Here is a 21908-nt window from a genome sequence, read left to right as displayed (position 1 = left end):
AATCACTACCTTCTTAGCTGGTCTAGAATTTTGTAAGCTGGTATTTTTTGAATTAATCATATTTTGGTGATCTTCAGTAATAAATCTGCTGCGTTCCGCGGGAAGAAAGTTAAAAATTACCAATAGCAGCTAGTAATAAATAAGTAATTGGCCCTGTGTATTAATTCAAATATTTCTAGTACTCTGTACTACAAACCCAATGGCAATCATAAATTGGTTGCCAGTGTAGTGATTGCAACGAGGTCAGTCAGGTGGACCTCACACCTCAGTTCCCTGATTGGAGCTGCTGACCTGGTCCAATCAGGGAACCCCAGTTTAGAGATAGAAACAGGAGTGTCAGAAGTTCTGTTTACTCTGACAACTGACTTTGAGGAAGCCAAACCAACGTCAAGTACCACGCAAGCATAAACAAAGGATAACTTGGTGACGGGATATGACCTACAAGGAGTTAATTCAGTGGTGACAAAAGAAAAAATACACTCCTGGAAAAGTCGCTCATAACCATTGACTTTGAGTTGGCTAAGCATTTCAGGCATCATACCGTTATTTGGGAAGCTTGACTCGTTCGATCCTACTGTTGAAGATCGGGCCCAGTATGTGGAAAGAATGCATTTTATTCCAGGCAAATGACGTTTGGGCACATGAAGACGCAATTCTCCTGATAGCTTGTGAACCACAGGTTTTTCAGTTATCAGGAGAGTAACTTACCCAAAGGCACCAGACACAAAGCCTTTCAAGAGTCGACGGATTTAGTTCAGGAGTATCACGACCCCAAGCCCCCTCTAATTCTGAGACGCTATCAGTTTTACTCTGCAATTTAAGAACCTGGGGAATCCATGCTGGGATTTTTCATGAGGTTAGGACATATGGCAGGGACATATGGCAGAGACATTTTTTATTTGTTTGTGGGATGTGGGTGTCGCCAGCTGGCCGGCACTTACTGCCCTTCCCTAGTTGCCCTTGAGAAGGTGGTGGTGAGCTGCCTTCTTGAACCGCTGCAGTCCATCTGCTGTGGGTTGACCCACAATGCCCTTAGGGAGAGAAGTCCAGGATTTTGAGCCAGCAACATTGAAGGAACACTGATATATTTCCAAGTCAGGACGGTGAGTGGCTTTAAGGGGAACTTGAAGGTGGTGGTGTTCCCACACATCTGCTGCCCTTGCCCTTCTAGATGGAAGTGGTCGTGGGTTTGGAAGGTGCTGTCTGAGGATCTTTGGTGAATTTCTGCAGTGCATCTTGTAGGTTGTACATACCACTGCTACTGAGTGGTGGATGTTGTGCCAATCAAGCAGGCTGCATGGCCCAGCTTGTATCAAGCTTCCTGAGTACTGTTGGGGCCGCATTCTTCCAGGCAAATGGGGAGTATTCCATCATACACCTGACATGTGCCTTGTAGATGACGGACAGACGTTCAGGAGTCAGGAGGTGTGATACATGCCTCAGTATTCCTAGCCTCTGACCTGTTCTTGTAGCCGTTGTGTTTATGTGGTGAGTCCAGTTGAGTTTCTGGTCAATGGTAAACTCCAGGATGTTGATAGTGGGGGTTTCAATGATGGTAACACCATTAAATGTCAAGGGGTGGTAGTCAGATTGTCTTTTACTGGTGATGATTATTGCATGGCTTTGGTGTTGTGCGAATGTTACTTGCCACTCATCAGTCTGGTATTGTCCAGATCTTGTTGCATTTGAATATGGTCTGCTTCAGTATCTCAGGAGTCATGAATGGTGTTGAACATTGTGCAATCATCAGCGAACATCCCCACTTCTGATCTTATGATGGAGGGAAGGTCATTGATGAAGCAGCTGAAGGTGCTTGGGCCAAAGAAACTACCCTGAGGAATCCTGCAGTGATGTCTTGGAGCTGAGATGACTGATCCCCAAAAACCACGACGATCTTCCTATGGGTCAGGTATGACTCCAACCACTGGAGAGACTGCCCCGATGCCCACTGATTCCAGTTTTGCTAGGACTCCTTGACACCTCACTCTGTCAAATGCAGCCTTGATGTCAAAGGCTGTCACTCTTACCTCACCTCTGGAATTCAATTCTTTTGTCCATGTTTGGACCAAGGCTGTAATGAGGTCAGGAGATGAGTGGTCCTGATGGAACCCAAACTGGGCATCACTGAGCAGGTTATTATTGACCAGGTGCTCCTTTATAGCACTGTTGATGACATCTTCCATCACTTTACTGACGATCAAGTGTAGACCTATGGAGCAGAAATGGGTTGGATTTGTTACGCTTTTTATGTACAGGACATACTTGGGCAATTTTCCACATTGTCGGGTTGATACCAGTGTTGTAACTGTACTGGAACAGCTTGGCTCGAAGAGCAGCAAGTTCTGGAGCATAAGTCTTCAGTACTATTGCCAGAATATTGTCTGGGCCCATAGCCTTTGCAGTATCCAGTGTCTCCAACCGTTTCTTGATATCATGTGAAGTGAATTGACTCAAGGGTGATATCTGTAATGCTGGGGACCACTGGTGCAGGCTGAGATGGATCATCCACTCAGCACTTCTGGTTGAAGATTGCTGCGAAAGCTTCAGCCTTATCTTTTGATGGAGGATATTCTCAACGTGAGGGCAGGATTTCATCTCCACAAAGACTGTGCAGTTGACACTCATACCGACACTGCCATGGAAAGATGCATCTGCAGCTGGCAGAGTGGTAAGGGTGAGGCCAAGTATGTTTTTCGCTCTTGCTGGTTCCCTGGCCACCTGCCACAGACCCAATCTAGCAGCTATGTCCTTTAGGATCTGACCGGCTCGATCTGTAGTACTGCTACTAAGCTACTCTTGGTGGTGGACATTGAAACCCCACACCCAGAGTACATTTTGTGCCCTTGCTATCCTCAGTGCTTCCTCTAAGCGTTGTTCAACATGGAGGAGTACCGATTCATCACGTGAGGGAGGACGGTATATGGTAATCAGCAGGAGGTTTCCTTGCCCATGTTTAAATTGAAGCCACAAGACTACATGGAGTCTGGAATCAATACTGAGGACTCCAAGGGCAATTCCCTCTCGACTGTATACCACTGTGCCGCAACCTCTGCCAGGTCTGTCCTGCCAGTGGGACAGGACATATCCAGGGATGGTGATGGTATTGTCTGGGACATTGGCTGTAATGTCTGATTCCAAGAGTATGACTATTTCAGGCTGTTGCTTGATTGTTCTGAGACAGCTCTCCCAATTTTGGTACTAGCCACCAGATGTTCATAAGTAGGAGGAGGACCTTGAGGGTCAACAGGGCTGTTTCTGCAATTCTCTTTTCCGGTGCCTAGGTCGATGCCAGGTGATCTATCCAATTTCATTTCTTTTAGACTGTGTAGCAATTGGTACAACTGAATGGCTTGCTAGGCCATTTCAGAGGGGGCAATCCAGAGTCAACCACATTGCTGTGGGTCTGGAGTCACATGTAGGCGAGACCAGGTGAGGACAGCAGTTTTCCTCTCTGAAGGACATTAGTGAAACAGATGTTTTTCCAGCAATCAACAATTGTTTGGTGGTCATCAGTGGATTGTGAATTCCATTTTCTTTTGTTGAATTCAAATTACACCATCTGCCATGGTGGGAATCGAATCTGGATCCCCAGGACATTAGCTGAGTTTCTGGATCAATAGTCGAGCGACAGTACCAATAGGCCATCGCCTAATCTTAACGTCTTTGGTTTAACCCTTAATTATATGCTGAGAGACTGGTTGCTTTGCAGGATTAATGACGTAACCATGCAAAACCACCTACTAGCTGATTCCCAACTGGACTTGAAACAGGCACTACAACTGACTTTGTCATTAGAAAATGCAGCAAGTGGTGCATGTGGGAGCAGTGAGAGCGAGGACCAGGGGGCTGCCCGGAAGGTAAGTTAATCGTTTAAAAGCTTACCTCGTGGGATCAGTGGCCTCCATTTTTGCAGCAGCAGCAGCGGCGGGAGCAGTGAGAGCGAGGACCAGGGGGCTGCCGGGATGGTAAGTTAATCCTTTAAAAACTTACCTCATGAATAGGCGGAGCGCACGCTGAGCAGGAGCGGACACGGGACGGCTGAGTAAACGAGGTAATATATTTGGGTGGTTGCTTTACTTAGGTAGTGTCTCCCACCCATCCTCCTCCTCTAACCAAAAAAAAAGGTTCTGAGCGCCGATTTGGTAAGGTTACTAGTTTTTTTTTCAGAATTCAGAACAGTGGGAATGGATGTTAGGGCAGTTGCATGCTCCTCCTGTAGAATGTGGGAGGTAAGGGTCACCACTAGTGTCCCTACTGACTTCATCTGCGGGAAGTGCACCCAACTCCAGCTCCTCGGAAACTGCGTTACGGAACAGGAACTGGAGCTGGAGCTGGATGGACTTTGGATCATTCGGGAGGCTGAGGGGGTAATTGAGAGGAGTTACAGGGAGGTAGTCACACCTCAGGTACAGGAAAAAGGTAGATGGGTTACAGTCAGGGGACGGAAAGGGAACAGGCAGACAGTGCAGGGATCCCCTGTGGCCGTTCCCCTCAATAACAAGTACACCGTTTTGGATACTATTCGGGGGGGGTACTTACCGGGGTAAGCCATGCAATACAGGTCTCTGGCACAGAGTCTGTCCCTGTCGCTCAGAAGGGAAGGGGGGACAGGAGGACAGCATTAGTCATTGGGGACTCCATAGTTAGGGGGACAGACAGGAGATTCTGTGGGAACGAGAGAGACTCGCGGTTGGTGTGTTGCCTCCCAGGTGCCAGGGTCCGTGATGTCTCGGATCGTTTTTTCGGGATCCTTAAGGGGGAGGGGGAGGGGGAGCAGCCCCAAGTCGTGGTCCACATAGGCACCAACAACATAAGTAGGAAAAGGGACGGGGATGTAAAGCAGAAATTCAAGGAGCTAGGGTGGAAGCTTAGAGCTAGAACAAACAGAGTTGTTATCTCTGGTTTGTTATCCGTGCCACTTGCTAGCGAGGCGAGGAATAGGGAGAGAGAACAGTTGAACACGTGGCTACAGGGATGGTGCAGGACGGAGGGATTCAGATACCTGGATAATTGGGGCTCATTCTGGGATAGGTGGGACCTCTACAAACGGGATGGTCTACACCTGAACCAGAGGGGTACCAATATCCTGGGGGGGAAATTTGCTAATGCTCTTCGGGAGGGTTTAAACTAATTCAGCAGGGGGATGGGAACCTGAATTGTAGCTCCAGTGTACAGGAGGTTGAGAGTAGTGAGGTCATGAATAAGGTTTCAAGGTCGCAGGAGTGTACCGGCAGGCAGGAAGGTGGTCTGAAGTGTGTCTACTTCAATGCTAGGAGCATCCTGAATAAGGTGGGTGAACTTGCAGCATGGGTTGGTACCTGGGATTTTGATGTTGTGGCCATTTCGGAGACATGGATACAGCAGGGACAGGAATCGTTGTTGCAGGTTCCGGGGTTTAGATGTTTCAGTAAGATCAGGGAAGGTGGTAAAAGAGGGGGAGGTGTGGCAATGTTAGTCAAGGACAGTATTACAGTAGCAGAGAGGACGTTTGATGAGGACTCGTCTACTGAGGTAGTATGGGCTGAGGTTAGAAACAGGAAAGGAGAGGTCACCCTGTTGGGAGTTTTCTATAGGCCTCCGAAAAGTTCCAGAGATGTAGAGGAAACGATTGCAAAGATGATTCTGGATAGGAGCGAAAGTAACAGGGTAGTTGTTATGGGGGACTTTAACTTTCCAAATATTGACTGGAAACGCTATAGTTCGAGTACTTTAGATGGGTCAGTTTTTGTCCAATGTGTGCAGGAGGGTTTCCTGACACAGTATGTAGATAGGCCAACAAGAGGTGAGGCCACATTGGATTCGGTACTGGGTAATGAACCAGGCCAGGTGTTAGATTTGGAGGATAGTGACCACAATTCGGTTACTTTACTTTAGCGATGCAAAGGGATAGGTATATACCGCAGGGCAAGAGTTATAGCTGGGAGAAAGGCAATTATGAGGCGATTAGGCAAGATTTAGGATGCATAGGATGGAGAAGGAAACTGCAGGGGCTGGGCACAATTGAAATGTGGAGCTTGTTCAAGGAACAGCTACTGCGTGTCCTTGAGAAGTATGTACCTGTCAGGCAGGGAGGAAGTGGTCAAGCGAGGGAACCATGGTTTACTAAAGAAGTTGAATCTCTTGTCAAGAGGAAGAAGGAGGCTTATGTAAAGATGAGGCGTGAAGGCTCAGTTAGGGCGCTTGAGAGTTACAAGTTAGCCAGGAAGGACCTAAAGAGAGAGCTAAGAGGAGTCAGGAGGGGACATTAGAAGTCTTTAGCAGGTAGGATCAAGGAAAACCCTAAAGCTTTCTATAGGTATGTCAGGAATAAAAGAATGACTAGAGTAAGATTAGGGCCAGTCAAGGACAGTAGTGGGAAGTTGGGCGTGGAGTCCGAAGAGATAGGAGAGGTGCTAAATGAATATTTTTAGTCAGTATTCACACAGGAAAAAGACAATGTTGTCGAGGAGAATACTGAGATACAGGCTATTAGACTAAACGCGATTGAGGTTCATAAGGAGGTGGTGTTAGCAATTCTGGAAAGTGTGAAAACAGGTAAGTCCCCTGGGCCGGATGAGATTTATCCTAGGATTCTCTGGGAAGCTGGGGAGGAGATTGCAGAGCCTTTGGCTTTGATCTTTATGTCGTCATTGTCTACAGGAATAGTGCCAGAAGACTGGAGGATAGCAAATGTTGTCCCCTTGTTCAAGAAGGGAAGTAGAGACAACCCTGGTAATTATAGACCAGTGAGCCTTACTTCGGTTGTGGGTAAAGTGTTGGAAAGGATTATAAGAGATAGGATTTATAATCATCTAGAAAGGAATAATTTGATTAGGGATAGTCAACACAGTTTTGTGAAGGGTAGGTCGTGCCTCACAAACCTCATTGAGTTCTTTGAGAAGGTGACCAAACAGGTGGATGAGGGTAAAGCGGTTGATGTGGTGTATATGGATTTCAGTAAAGCGTTTGATAAGGTTCTCCACAGTAGGCTATCGCAGAAATACGGAGGCATGGGATTGAGGGTGATTTAGCGGTTTAGATCAGAAATTGGTTAGCTGTCAGAAGACAGAGGGTGGTGGTTGATGGGAAATGTTCATCCTGGAGTTCAGTTACTAGTGGTGTACCTCAAGGATCTGTTTTGGGGCCACTGCTGTTTGTCATTTTTATAAATGACCTGGATGAGGGCGTAGAAGGATGGGTTAGTAAATTTGCAGATGACACCAAAGTCGGTGGAGTTGTGGATAGTGCGGAAGGATGTTGCAGGTTACAGAGGGACATAGATAAGCTGCAGAGCTGGGCTGAGAGGTGGCAAATGGAGTTTAATGCGGAAAAGTGTGAGGTGATTCACTTTGGAAGGAGTAACAGAAATACAGAGTACTGGGCTAATGGTAAGATTCTTGGTAGTGTGGATGAGCAGTGTCCATGTGCATCAATCCCTGAAAGTTGCCACCCAGGTTGATAGGGTTGTTAAGAAGGCATACGGTGTGTTAGGTTTTATTGGTAGAGGAATTGAGTTTCGGAGCCATGAAGTCATGTTGCAGCTGTACAAAACTCTGGTGCGGCCGCACTTGGAGTATTGCGTACAGTTCTGGTCACCGCATTATAGGAAGGATGTGGAAGCATTGGAAAGGGTGCAGAGGAGATTTACCAGGATGTTGCCTGGTATGGAGGGAAGGTCTTATGAGGAAAGGCTGAGGGACTTGAGGCTGTTTTCGTTAGAGAGAAGAAGGTTAAGAGGTGACTTAATAGAGACGCACAAGATGATCAGAGGATTAGATAGGGTGGACAGCGAGAGGCTTTTTCCTCGGATGTGATGGCTAACACGAGGGGACATAGCTTTAAATTGAGGGGTGATAGATATAGGACAGATGTCAGAGGTAGGTTCTTTACTCAGAGAGTAGTAAGGGCGTGGAATGCCCTGCCTGCAACAGTAGTAGACTCGCCAACTTTAAGGGCATTTAAATGGTCATTGGATAAACATATGGATGATAATGGAATAGTGTAGGTTCGATGGGCTTCAGATTGGTTTCACAGGTCAACGCAACATTGAGGGCCAAAGGGCCTGTACTGCGCTGTAATGTTCTATGTTCTATGTGAGTTAAAGGGTATTCCAATGGAAATGGACGACCCTCGCCAGGCCGACTCAGCTTGTGGAACACCACTTGAGTGAACGCAAGCCATTGTTACTGCTGCTGGTATGTGAACTCAAGACTGCAAAAGAGTCCCATGAAGCCTGAATTAAGTAAGAGAACTCATAGGCCGGAGAGTGCACATCTTTAAAGCCTGGCTTGGAACAACTAATTTGCTGAGCAAATCAAAACCAGAATAAACGTTTGGTTAAATGGTCATCCAGTTTTAATGGAGGTCAATACCAGTGTGGCTGTATCAGTGATCGCAGAAACAGTTTTTAACAAAATTTGCTCTGGATTCCAACCCTCAAGTTTGCGTAAGACCTCAGCTAGACGAGAACCTGTCGCAGGGAACTTTGACAGACATCTGAAATAGCTTTACAGAAGCCAGTATCCCATCACCAAGTCATCTTTTATTTACAAGTGCATAGTACATGGACTCTGACCAGCTAGCTCAGAGCCAATCCCCAGAGTGAGGTGAATCCCTGAGACTCCTGGTTATATCTGTTAGCCAGGACTCCCTGATTGGGCAAAGTCAGATTTGCAAACAGGGAAGTTGTGTTTTGTGTTTTTTGAAGATTTTACAAACAACATTATGAAGAAGAGTCGACGGATATGCTACACTTGGATTTTCAGAAAGTTTTTGATAAAATTCCCCACAGGAGGCTCGTCAGAAAAATTAAAGCATATGGACTAAAAGGTAACGCACTGACATGGATTAATGAGGAATTCAGCAAAATATTTTTCACCTAGAGAGTGGTAGGAATCTGGGACTCACTGCCTATAAGGTTTGTAGAGTGTGCCGAACCGGTGGGAGGGCTGGGCACATGGCAGCGGACTGCAAAGTAGCCTTCTGCAGGAACTGCAAACAGGAGGGCCACCTGACTAAAGATTGCAAGGAGTCCAAGAGCTGCAATTTGTGTGGAACAACAGGACCCCTGCCCAAAACAGGGTGGCAGGGTCATACCACTTATGCTCAGATGGCCAGAAGTGGCAATGTGAACCATGGATCCCCAAAGATCGGTAATGTGCCACCTCCCAAGCAAGAAAACTGACACAAGAGACACCCAGAAGGAAGGAAGGACAGGCTGGAGTGGAACAAAAGGTAGCCAGTGTGGAGGCACAGCAACCAACCCAACCTCCACCCTGAGAGACAGAGTCAATGGAGGAGGAGGAAACCAAGGAGATGGGGGAATGAATAGTGGTGAGAAACAACTGGAAAAGAAAAATACATCAGGCCCCCAAAGCCCTACGGAAAAATGGAAAGAGGCAGCTGCATGATGGCTACACCAGCAGCTCCTCTGATGACGAAGATGTGTGGAGGGATGGCCATCAACGACAGAAGAGGCAGAGCAGCACAGTGGGGGGGAAAGGAGAGAAGCACTCCCCAGCCCAGAAACACTGTACTCCCCAAGGGGCCCGGTGAAGCCCAACCTTTACTTGGCGAGAACCAGGGGTTCCCAATGCACCACAGTTATAGGCAACTGGGAGACGCAACGCTCTGACAGTCCCTCTGTCAGGCTCAGGACTGGACCCTGCTGGCTTCATTCTCACCCCGACGACACCAGAGTACGGTAATCCCTCCAGGGAGGAACATGACAGCTACCTCCGTAGGGAGAATGTCCAACAGTTTTCCCATACCACAGCGATGCAGTGAGTCCCCCTGTAACAAGACCATGGGTGAATGGACATTGGGTAATTCTATAAACTTTTAAAATGGGTGATAAAATTGCAAGTATTAATGTGCGCAGTATTATATCTACTACGCGACGTGTTTCCACATTGGCTTACTTGGCCAATGTCAAAGCAGTCTTCCTGTTTCTGGAAGAGTGTGGGATACCACACCTCAGCAGCTACAGGCAATGGTCAAGCTTATGGACCCATGGGCTTTCAATTTGGTCAGAGGGAAGCAATAGTCGCTCCTCTGATCTGGGTACTCTGCCACAAGGAGACAACTTCACCATTACCAAGGTTACGGAGGTGGTGGGAAGGCGCCTTCTCGTAGCAGACACTACATACAGGAATACTCCTGAGATTAATTAATGTGTATGCCCCTGTGACACAGGGTGAGCAACTAGCCATCCTTCACCAACTACCACTGCTGTTGGCGACATCCAGGCTGGTCATTCTGGGTGGACACTTCAACTCCATCACTGATGCAGATGGACAATCCAGAGGAGCTGACAACAAACTGGACTCTATATCCAGATTCCTGATGGAAACAGTTAAAGTCACCAAGCTGCACAATGTGTTCAGCACCCCTGCAAATGGAGCACAGCGTAGATACACTTGGTCCCGGCCAGATGGGTCTATCTGCTCAAGGATAGATTTCCTGTTTGCATCCTGCATGTTCTCAGTCAGATCCACCAATGTCAAGCTGGTGTTCTTCTCTAACCACTCCTTCCTGCCGGCCAACTGTCACATACAGGATGACCAGCAGGCTGGCAAGGGAACACTAAAGCTAAACGTTAAATTGTTGACCCCAAAAAAGAGGGGTTCCAAAGGGATCATACAAGTTGGAGAACCGTGAAACCCCTCTGAGTCTCCAGTGGGAAACAGGTAAGGGGAACATCAAGAGGTTCTTTATCCTCAAAGGTATCCAGAAGGCGAGACAGAGGCTGGCAAAACTGTCGAAACTCCAGAAAAAACATGTAGAACATACTCCTGCTGCAGACGATGAGGGTCAATGTCACAGAGGATCTCCAGGAGGTGAAGAGCCAGCAAGCCTCACTCTTTGCCTCGGAGGCCTCCAAGATAATTTTCTTCCACGTTTCTTCTTTCAGAAGGTGCACCGAGAGCTCTGTGCTCAGCAACCTGAAGGAAGAAGCTGGTTTGGAAACATCACCTCAGTCTGATAGCCTGAGAGGCAGCAAATCCTTTTATGCCAGCCTGTATGACACGAAGCCCACAAACAGCGTGGCCTCCCAGTTGTTCCTATCCTCTATCACGGAGGTCTTAGATGACAGCACGTAGGAAAGGCTGGACCAGCAGTTATCCCTGGAAGCCCTCGAGTCCTTAGAAAAGGAACAAAACTCCCAGAAGCAACGGCTTACTAGCCAAGTTGTATTCGGTTCTGTGGGACTTGATTGGCCAGGACCTGTTGGAGGTGTTATGACAGCATGCTTGTGCCAGGTACTATGAGTGAATCCATGAGGAAAGGTATCATCACCCTCATCTACAAGCAGAAGGGGGAAAAGGGAAGAAACTAGAAATTGGTAGCCAATATTATTGCTGAATGCAGACTACAAAATCATGTCTAAGGTAATCACCAACCAGGTCAGGTCTGCTCTAGAATCGGTGATTCACCCTGACCAAACCTGTGCTGTACTGGACAGGACAATTTCTGAAAGCCTCCGCTCCTCAGGAATGTGATCGCCTAGGTGCAGGACATGGGGGTGGACGTCTGCCTCATCAGCCTGGACCAGGAGAAAACCTTTGACAGGACACCACACGCCTACATGTGAGAGGTGCTCTCCAAAATAGGTTTTGGGGAGGGAATATGCAATTGGAACTGACTGTTCCACAGCAACATCATTAGTGATGTCTCAATCAATGGGTGGGAATCGGAAAGTTTCCCAATCAGATCTGGAGTCAGGCAGGACTCTCCTGTCTGGTTTGTGTGTTGTATAGAGCCCTATGCTGAAACCATCAGGAAGGACGTGAGCCTGAGAGGGGTGACTATTCCAGGCAGTGGAGGCCAGGAGTTCAACAGGTCATCTCTGTACATGGATAATGTCACCGTTTTCTGCTTGGATCCGCTGTCAGTGCACAATCTCATGAGCATCTGCGAACAATATGAACTGGCCGAGGGAGCCAAGGTAAAGTTGAGACAACAGCGAGGCCATGTTCTTTGGGAACTGAGCCAACCGATCCTTCTTTCCCTTCACCATCAGGACAGATTACCTGAAGGTGCTGGGAATATAGTTCGGAGGAGCTGATGCACAAAATCTTGGGAGGAACGCATCAAAGTGAAGTTGTACCTGGTCCTTTGGGAGTACCGCTCCCTCTCCATTGCTGGTAAAAACCTGGTCATCAGGTGTGAGGCATTCTCTCAGTTGTTGTATGTACCACAGGCCTGGCCCATCCCCCAACACCGTGTTGTTTCAGTCACGCGAGCCATCTTTCATTTCATCTGGAAGCCTTAGACTGGGTCTGCAGGGACTCCATGTGCAAAACTCTGGATAAGGTGGAGAAGAACATACCCAACGTTGCCCTCATCCTGCTGGCCACCTTTGTGTGTGGCTGCATCGAGCTGTGAGTAGACCCTCGGTACGCAAACACCAAGTGTCACTACATACCTTTCCCTGGTTCTACCTTTCCCTGGTGTTGTGAAGGATGGGACTAGCCTTGCTGCCGTAGAACACTAAGCAGTTGGACTGTTCCGCATTATCTGCAATTCACAAAGAAATTTGCAAATTAAAATAACTTTGACCACAGGTCCACCAGGAAGTGGTCAGCACATAGCATCCTCGAGACCATGTGGGAAAGGAAGAGAATGGGTCCCATCATATGGTTTCCTGAGCAGATTGTCAAAGTCATTTGGCAGAATGCCTCATCACCAGAACATGCACCAAGACATCGCTTGGCTGGTGGTGAGATCATTTATGTGCGCAGGGTCAACCTGCGCCACCGCACACTGCCTAAGTGGCTGCGATTGGGTTGAGATTGTTACACATCTCCTTCTGGAATGTGCCTTTGCTAAGGAGGTGTGGAGGAAGATGCAGTGGTTTTTGTCGAGGTTTGTCCTGAGCAGATCTATGCCGCGTGACTGTGCTCTACGGTCTGTTCTCCAGGATGCACACAGTGACAAACATCTACTGTAGCTGGAGGACTATCAACTCAGTGAAATATGCTCTGGAAGATCAACAAGGTTCAGCCAGACCAACGAGTTGACCCCAACCAAATGTTGCAGACAGGCACATTCCAAGGTCCAGGACTACGTGCGGAGGGATGCACTAAAGCTTGGGGCAGCTGTCGCCAAGGTGCAGTGGGGAAAGACCATTGTCTGAGGTCTTTCTGCTGAAGATAAATGGGGGTCTCTTCAGTTATTGGGAACACCTAGTGCATTAAATATTTTTAAATATTAGCATTGTGTAAGAGAGGTAGAGTCAAAGTTCAACATTTTGTTTTGTTTGCTTGATATGCAACTGTGCAGAACCAAACTGCTTTTGTATCAATGTACATATTGAAAGAGACTCTTTTTTTAAGAATAGAGTATATTTTTGAAAATTAAAAAAAAGCCTGTAAATGTTGTAGAGGCAGAACCCCTCAAAGCATTTAAGAAGTACAGAGGATGTGCACTTGTGATGCCAAGGCGTACAAGGCTATGGGTCAAATTTGGAAATCATTCGGTGCTTGTTTTTGACTAGCACATTCTTAATTGTGCTGTTAACCTCTTTAATTCTATGACTCGTTAACAAAAAGGAAAAGAAAAGTTGGAATAATAAAAAGAGTTATTATCTGGAACCATGCAAGGCACCGCTGGACTGAAAGTACTTATCAGGATGCACAACAGGCCTTTAAAAATGGCACCGGCAGTAGGTATGCCATTGAATTCTGAAATAACCACTGAGTGGCATTTTGACCTGGAAATGGCAGGTGGAAAGATGGGGTAAGCATCAACCGTGATATACGGCACAGGTGCAGAAATGACAATTGGTGCAGAGAGCATAGTAAGATATGCTGCTTGGCCACGTGGCAAGAATCATTCTACCAAACTCAACACAGCCCCCAAAAAAACCTTAAGATACAGCCCTGTTTTTCCATTGTGGTTCTCACATTTTCTCTTGCCAAATTTGCTTAAATACTGTGTGCATTCACAAACATGCACAATAATCTTAATTTTGGCCTTACCGAAATCCCTCTTCTGATCTTAACTTACTGTTTCTTATTCTAGTTCTATTTGTCTGTTCTCATTCTTTGTTCACTTGTTCTTCATTTCCTGCTGGTATTACCTGCTGGTTTCCACCAACATGCCCCCATCCCCATAAGGTCATTTTAAATTATTCCCGACAGCATTTGCATCCCTACACGAGAAGACTGGCTCCAACCTGTTAGAAGGGAAGAACAGTATCTGTTGCAAGCTAGAGAAAAAGACTATCAATGTGATTCAGGACAAGATCTCACAGAAATCAGTGAGTAAATCATGTGACAAGCAATTAACAAATTATTCCACATGTTGTCATAATCCAAATTTATCAAACCATAGCTTATTAAAAAAAAGAAGGCAAAATACTACAGCTGTTGGAATCCTAAAATAAAAACATAAAGTTCTGGAGAAACTTAGCAAGTCTGGCAGCATCTGTACAGCAAGAACGAGTTAATGTTTTGAGTCTGACAGGACTCATGAAACTCTCACTGTTTCTCTCTCCACAAATGCTGCCAGACCTGCTGAGTTTGTCCAGTACTTCGTTTTTATATTAAACAAAATGATCCTGTTCAGTATATTGTAGTGAGTAACTGATATATCTACCTGCAGAAAATGCAGGTCTTGAAGTACAAAATAACAGAATAAGGTTTCAGAACATAAATCACACTGTGTAAACCTCCTGACAGATTTTCTTACAGCAGCATCAATTGAAGTTGCTATTTATGTTTCATATCCACAAAAGATTCATCCTTGTTTGGTGTAAAATAGCTTAAGTTTTATTTTGTACCTTTGAGTTGCATTCTTCCAAAAGCTTATTCATACTCTCTCCAGAGGGGGTTGGATGAACAGAGTTTCCCAGTTCTACATCTTGCGTTTTAAATGTAGATCGTCTTCCTGGTAAGGTTTTCATTTCCAAAGGAGGCTTCACTTTATTTTTCCTTGCTGGAGTTGCTGTCAATAAATTAAAAGGTTAGTTAATACCATCTGAAGTGCAACATAATTTAGAGCTCAACTCAAAAATACTGAATAATAAACAATTATATTAAATGAATGTACTGAAGAAGGATCAGTTTACTCAAAATGTTAACATTGCTTTCTTTCCATTGATGCTGCCAGACCTGCTGAGTTTTTCCAGCCATTCCTGATTTTATTTGATTTCTAGCATCCACAGTTCTGTTTTTTCTTCCTTACCATTCATCAGGTAACTCCTTTGCCTTGGTCGTTCTGCCAAAGTGCAACACCTCACATTTATCAGGATTAAATTTCATTTGCCAACTCATTAGCTCAACCAGATCCTCATGTAATCTAAGGTTATCTTCCTCACAATTTGCCACCCCACCAATTTTTCTATCACCTGCGCATTTACTGACCAATCTTCTACATTCAAAGTTTAAATCATTTTATAAAAACCACAAACAGCAAAGGCCCCAACAATGACCCCTGTGGAATCCCATTGTACACAGACTCTGTTGGAAAAACATCCCTCAACCATCACCCTCTTGCTTCTTGCCGCTCAGCTAATTGTTAATCCAAGTTGTAAAATTTCATTGGATCCCATAGGCTCTTACCGTTGCTATCAGTCTCCCAAATAGGACCTCATCAAAAACCTTGAAGTCCAAGCAGACCACGTCAAAAGCATTGCCCTCATTTACACACATGGTCACATCTTCGAAAAATTCAATCAAGGTGGTCAGACATGACCTCCTCTACAAAATCATGCCAACTGTCCAACTACTGAATTAGCTTTATTGTCACATGTACTTAAATGAGTACAGGGAAAAGTTTTCAAGTCGCCACTTACGGCGCCATCTTACTTACAAGTTACTGAAGTACAGATTCTTCAGTATAAGTTCTGAGGAAAAAAATTATAAAAATATAAAGAAAGTCCAGCATTGCAGATCGCAGGAATAAATTAGAAAAACAGAGAAATAAGAAGTACAAAACAACAGTCCTTCCAATCCAGTCCACATTGGCACCTAGCCGCCAGACTGCATTGGGCTTCACCTCTAGGTTATCGAGGCTGTGAGCTCTGGAATCATCTTGGGGGTGGAAGTCTACGCTGAAGCCATGCCAAACTAAAAGACCACCACCTTGGGCCGGGAGATTGCACGCAGAGTCCGCAATGAGGCCGGGTGTCCGAGAAGAAAGAGAAAAGAAGAGGAGAAAAATACAAAACAGAAAGAAAAAGAAACAGGTGGAGCGGAAGTTATTAATCCCTACCTCTCCAAATTCTGTTCCTTAGAATTGCATCCAATTGTTTCCCCATAAGCAGGGTTTCATAAGAATATAAGAAATAGGAGCAGGACTCAACAGAGCCATCTGGCCTGACAAACCTGCTCCACCATTCAATAAGATCATGGCTGATGTTTTTGTGGACTCAGCTTAACTTACCCATCTGCTCACCATAATCCTTAGTTCCTTTACTGTTCAAAAATCTACCTTTGCTTTAAAAATATTTAACAAGGTAGCCTCAACTGCTTCACTGGGCAGGGAAATCCACAAATTCACAACCCTTTGGGAGAAGAAATTCTTCCTCAATTCAGGCCTAAATCTGCCTCCCCTTATTTTGAGGCTATCCCCCCTAGTTCTAGTTTCAACCACTAGTGGTAACAACCTCCCTGCTTCTATCTTATCTATTCCTTTCATAATTTGATATGTTTCTATAAGATGCCCCATCGTTCTTCTAAATTCCAATGAGTATCGACCCAGGCTACTCAATCGCTCCCCAGAAACCAACCCTCTGAACTCCAGAATCAACCCAGCAAACCTCCCCTGCACCCACTCCAGTGCCAATACACCCCTTCTTAAGTAAGGAGACTGAAACTGTACACAGTACTCCAGATGTGTGGCCTCACTAGCATCCTATACAGCTGCAGCATAACCTCCCTATTTTTGAAGTGCATCTCTCTAGCAGTGAAGGACAACATTCCATTTGCCTTCTTAATTACCTGCTGAACCTGCAAACCAACTTCTTGTCATTAATGCACAGCGACACGCAGTTCCCTCTGCACAGCAGCATGCTGAAATTTTTCACCATTTAAATAATAATCCATTTTGCTGTTATTCCATCCAAAATGTATGATCTCACATTTACCAACACTGTACTCCATCTGCCAAACCCTTGCCCACTCCCTCAACCTTTCTAAATTCCTCTGCAAACTTTGTGTCCTCTGCACACTTTGCTCTACCGCTTATCCTAGTGTCATCTGAGAACTTTGACACACTACACTTGGTTCCCAATTCTAAATTATCTTTGTAAATTCTAAACAATTGTGGTCCCAACACTGATCCCTGAGACACACCACTAACCAGATCACCAACCAGAAAAACACCCATTTATCTTCACTCTTTCCTTCCTGTTAGTTAACCAATCCTGTATTCATGCTAATACATTACCTGCAATGCTGTGCACCTTTATCTTATGCTGCAGCCTTTCATGCGGCACCTTGTCAAATGCCTTCTGGAAATCCAGTTACTCCACATCCACCGGTTCCTCATTATCCACTGTGCTCGTAATATCCTCGAAGAATTCCAGTAAATTAGTTAAACATGATCTGCCTTTCATGATGTATCTGCCCAAAGGGACAATTTCTATCCAAACGTCTTGCTATTTCTTCCTTGCTTTTGATTCAAGCATTTTCCCCACTACAGAAGTTAAGCTAACAGGCCTATAGACAGCCACCTTTTGACGATCTCCTTTTTAAATAGTTGCATCACATTTGCCATTTTCCAATCTGATGGACCCATCCCAGTGTCCAGTGAATTTTTGTTAATTACCACAAGTGCATTTGCTATTTCCCCCACCGTTTCTTTTAATACCCTGGGATGCATTCCATCAGCACCTGGAGACTTGTCTACCTTTAGCCAATTAGCTTGTCCAACACTACCGCTTTAGTGATAATGGTCATTTCTAGGTCCTCACCTGCCATAGCCTCCTTGTCATCAATTACTGGCATATTACTTGTGTCTTCCAGTGTGAAGACTGACACAAAACGCTTGTTCAATGCCTTGGCTAGTTCCTCGTTTCAAATCCTCCTTCTCATCCTCTAAAAGTCCAATGTTTACCTTAGCCACTCTTTTACGTTTTACATATTTATAGAAACCTTTGCAACCTGTTTTTATATTCTGAGCTAGTTTACTCTCACAATCTATATTATCTCTATGGCTTTTTTTCGCAGCTTTCTGTTGACCTTTAAAGATTTCCCAATCCTCTAGTTTCCCACTAAACTTTACCACTCGTATGCATTAGCTTTCAATTCGATACCCTCTGTGATCGCCCCCCAGCAGTAACCTAAACTGTACACCTGTCAAAAAGGGTGGCAACCACAGGGTATTCCTGCACTACCTGTCTTCTTCCATTATGCCTGGTAGTCATCCATGCCCTTTTGCCTGTTCAATCTGCACCTACGGTGTAACCACCTCACTGAGCATGCTATTAATGACATTGGCAGCTCTAGTTCTGAAATGTAATTCGCCAGTAGCTGTAGCTGGAAACACTTCTTTCACATGTGGTCACCAGGGACAACTGATGCTTCCACAATTCGCCACACAGCACGGGTGGACTATATCATGGTGTGAGCTCTGCTGTCATGACTTCTTTAAAACGCCTGAATAATAATAATAGTGATAATTATGCTTGTGTGAGAATACTGTTAACTTACTTCCCTTACACTAACTGTATTCCCCTCATCCCACTTTGCTTACTCATATTATTTCCTTACATTGCCTTGACATTTATTAATTCCTGTTGCTTCTCAGTTAACGCCTTCTTCAAACGAAATGCACTTTTTTAAAATCATGAAACAATCAACACCTTTCTGTGATGTCACTATTTTGATTTATTTTTCCAATCAGCAGACCTCTGAAGCTGCACCTGTTAAACTAAGATGCCCTTCTCTCACTGCTCAGTTGAAGCTGAAGAAACTGGAGCCTTATAAACTATAAACCCTGAAGAAGACCTTACAATCTTGAACCAAGTCAGCATACGCAGGCAGAATGGAGCAGTACAGACAGGTTAATATTTCAGCAAAAACTTTGATCAAAACTGAAAAGAACGAAAAATAACTACATAAGTAACCATATCAAATTAATCTCAGACACCTGACTTTAATTCCATTCTACTGTATTCACTACCTGGATAGACGCATCTTAATAACAGCTAAGCAAACAAATCCATGTGAGTTTTGTTCTGTCCATTCTTTGCATTTTGAACTTTTCCCTTTACCTGTTCAAGGCTACTCTCCCCTATCATTATGTCTCAACTCTTCACTCTCGGGATCTCCAGTCTCCCAATCCTTTAGTACTCCTTGACTTTCCTATTTTCCTACTACAGTCCCAAGATTTACTACTTTCAGATAAGCACATAATTTTTATCTCTGCCTCCTGAAATCCTCCAAAGGACTCATCTTAAGTTATTAAGTACTGGTCAATATTTTATTCAAACAGCAACATAAATCCTGTTCTCTTGCATCTCTGAATTTAATAATTGCGAGAGGTAGCGAGGTCGATGCCCGCATCCTCCAAAGTCTATCCTTGGGTGGCACAGTGGCTCAGTGGTTAGCACTGCTGCCTCACAACGCTAGGTACACGTTTGCACATTCTCTCCATGTTTGCGTGGGTTTTATCTGGGAGCTCCAGTTTCCTCCCACAGTCCAAAGAAGTGCAGGCTAGGAGGATTGCCATGCTAAATTGCCCGTAGTGTTCAGGGTTGTGTAGGTTAGGTGGGTTATTGGGGAATGGGTCTGGGTGGAATGCTCTGAGGGTCGGTGTGGACTTGTTGGGCCGAACGGCCTTTTCCACACTGTAGAGATTCTATGATTCCTTTGAATTCCATCAACAGTGGCTATGCCTTCAATCGCTCAAGTTCTAACTCCTTGAATTCTCTTCTAAAACATCTGTTTTTCTTTCTTCCTTTTTCAGAGCATCTAATCTTGACTTAAAATCTTGATTAAAATCTTGACTTCTTTAACCAAACTTCTGGTTATTTATATTAATATATCTTTGTGTAGCCCTATATGAATAGTTGTTAAATATTCTGCAAAATGCCTTAGAGCATTTTGCTGTATAAATGCAACTGAACTGGAAATGATGGGCCGCTGCAGTAGCTGAGAGAGTGACCTGGAACCAAGTAATTTGCTAACTCTTGCCACCGCTATTCCAGCCTTTGCAGTAAAAATGCTAATTGGCCAATTAGTGTTTCATATTTAAACATATTTAAAACAGCACTTGGAATTGGTCTGTGTCAGGTACATGGCAAGGTGAGGGGGGAGGAGGATTCTGCATTGTGAAAGGTCACTGCAGATGAATTTTAAAGGTGATTTTCACCAGGAATAAAGGGAGAGTTATTTGGAATTTTTCACATGCAAAACAGGAATTTAATGTGAATATCATGGAACATGCTGCAGTCCTTTCATAACCATATTGTGTCTCCACAGATGGCAGAGAGATGTCAGAATATGTAACAATTAGGAAAAGGCCCCACAGTTTGTTGTTGACTCCTGCAAATGCATGTAAATAACAGGCAGGAGATTCACATGTGAGTTTAAGGCAAAAGGAGAACTCAAGACTAACAAAAGCAGTCTGTATGGAGGTGCAAAGGAGATCAGCAACCTGCGGGCTGTTCCTTGGATACAGATGCAATATCGCAAATCATCTCCTGAAATAAACAGGAGTTAAGGCATCACAGTAGAAATGGAATGGAATGTCAAAACAACATTTCTTCTAATTCACTTATGGGGTGTGGGCATCTCTAGATTGACCAGCATTTATTGCCTATCCCTAATTACCCAGAGAGAGGTTTAAGAGTCAACCACGTTGCTGCTGGTCTAGAGTCACATGTAAGCCAGTCCAGGTAAGGATGGTAGTTTCCCTCCCTAAAGGACACCACCCTATTATGCATTTTATTGTTTAACTCCAAGAGATGTGAGCGGAGCGGATGTATAAGTGGCAATAGACATGGGCTCAGGCAAAGTATTTAAACAATTGATAGGATTGGGGGTGAGGTATCAGCAGTTATAGAACAATAAGTGAAGCGTCAGCCATTGCCTGGTTATGAGCTTCCAGAACACAGAGTAATCACACGACAGCAGTATCAATGTGACTAACATTCCACATAATTTAATGCAGGATAAAAGGGTCCACAGTGAAAAAGAGAGGATCTGTACAAAATGGGAAGTGCCACAACTGGCCATTCTAATACACCCAAATTCATTGGAGGTGGTTCCCGGCAGATTTTCTCCATTAACACCTGGAATGAGTGGGTTACCTCATGAGGATGGGTTGGACAAGTTGAACTTGTTTCTACTAGAGTTTAGAAAAGCATGAGGTGATTTGATTGAAGTGTAAAAGATCCTGAAAGGTCTTAATAAAGTGCATGTGTAAGAGTCTGAAATCAGGATCTAATTTAAAATTAGGAATCAGCCTATTAAGACCAAAGTGAAGAGAAATTTTAATCACTTAGAGAGTATTCACAATTTAGGAACATTGTCTCAATAGGTGGTGGAGATGGGGTCAACAAATATTTGTAAGGCAGAGTACATTGATTCTTGTTAGGTAACAGAAAACAGAAATGTGAAATATGAAACACAAGCAGATCATCCATGACCATACTGAAAGGCAGAGCAGGGTCGAAGGGCCAGTGAGTAAGTATTTCAGTTCCAATTTCATATATTCATCTAACCCCATCAGAGGAGCAAATATTGGAACTGGAAGCAAATAGCTACAACTTGGACAACTGGCTCTGGCAAAACTGGAGGAAAGGTGGTGACCTTATAAAGGAACAGAGACAGTAGGAACTGCAGATGCTGGAGAATCCGAGACAACAAGGTGCAGGGCTGGATGAACACAGCAGGCCAAGCAGCATCATAGGAGCAAAGAGGCTGACGTTTCGGGCCTAGACCCTTCATCAGAAAAGGGGGAGGGGAAGGGGGTTC

General features: G+C 44.8%; 1 protein-coding gene across 1 annotated transcript in view; it reads right to left on the bottom strand.

The window, feature by feature from the left end:
• Positions 1–12471: 12471 nt before the first annotated feature.
• The window catches only part of LOC125485439 (synaptonemal complex protein 2-like), a 105138-nt gene continuing 95701 nt past the window's right edge, over positions 12472–21908 (bottom strand). Inside the window, exons 11-12 of the mRNA XM_048608200.1 lie at positions 14765–14928; positions 12472–12498 (exon numbers count right to left, since the gene is read on the bottom strand). Coding sequence (XP_048464157.1) covers positions 12472–12498; positions 14765–14928 — 191 coding nt within the window. The remainder of the gene's footprint in view (positions 12499–14764; positions 14929–21908) is intronic.

Source organism: Rhincodon typus, chromosome 19, assembly GCF_021869965.1.
Source record: "Rhincodon typus isolate 14 chromosome 19, sRhiTyp1.1, whole genome shotgun sequence".
NCBI lineage: Eukaryota > Metazoa > Chordata > Chondrichthyes > Orectolobiformes > Rhincodontidae > Rhincodon > Rhincodon typus.
The sequence above is the reverse complement of the archived record's forward strand: the minus strand, read 5'-3'. Positions and strand labels throughout refer to the sequence as shown.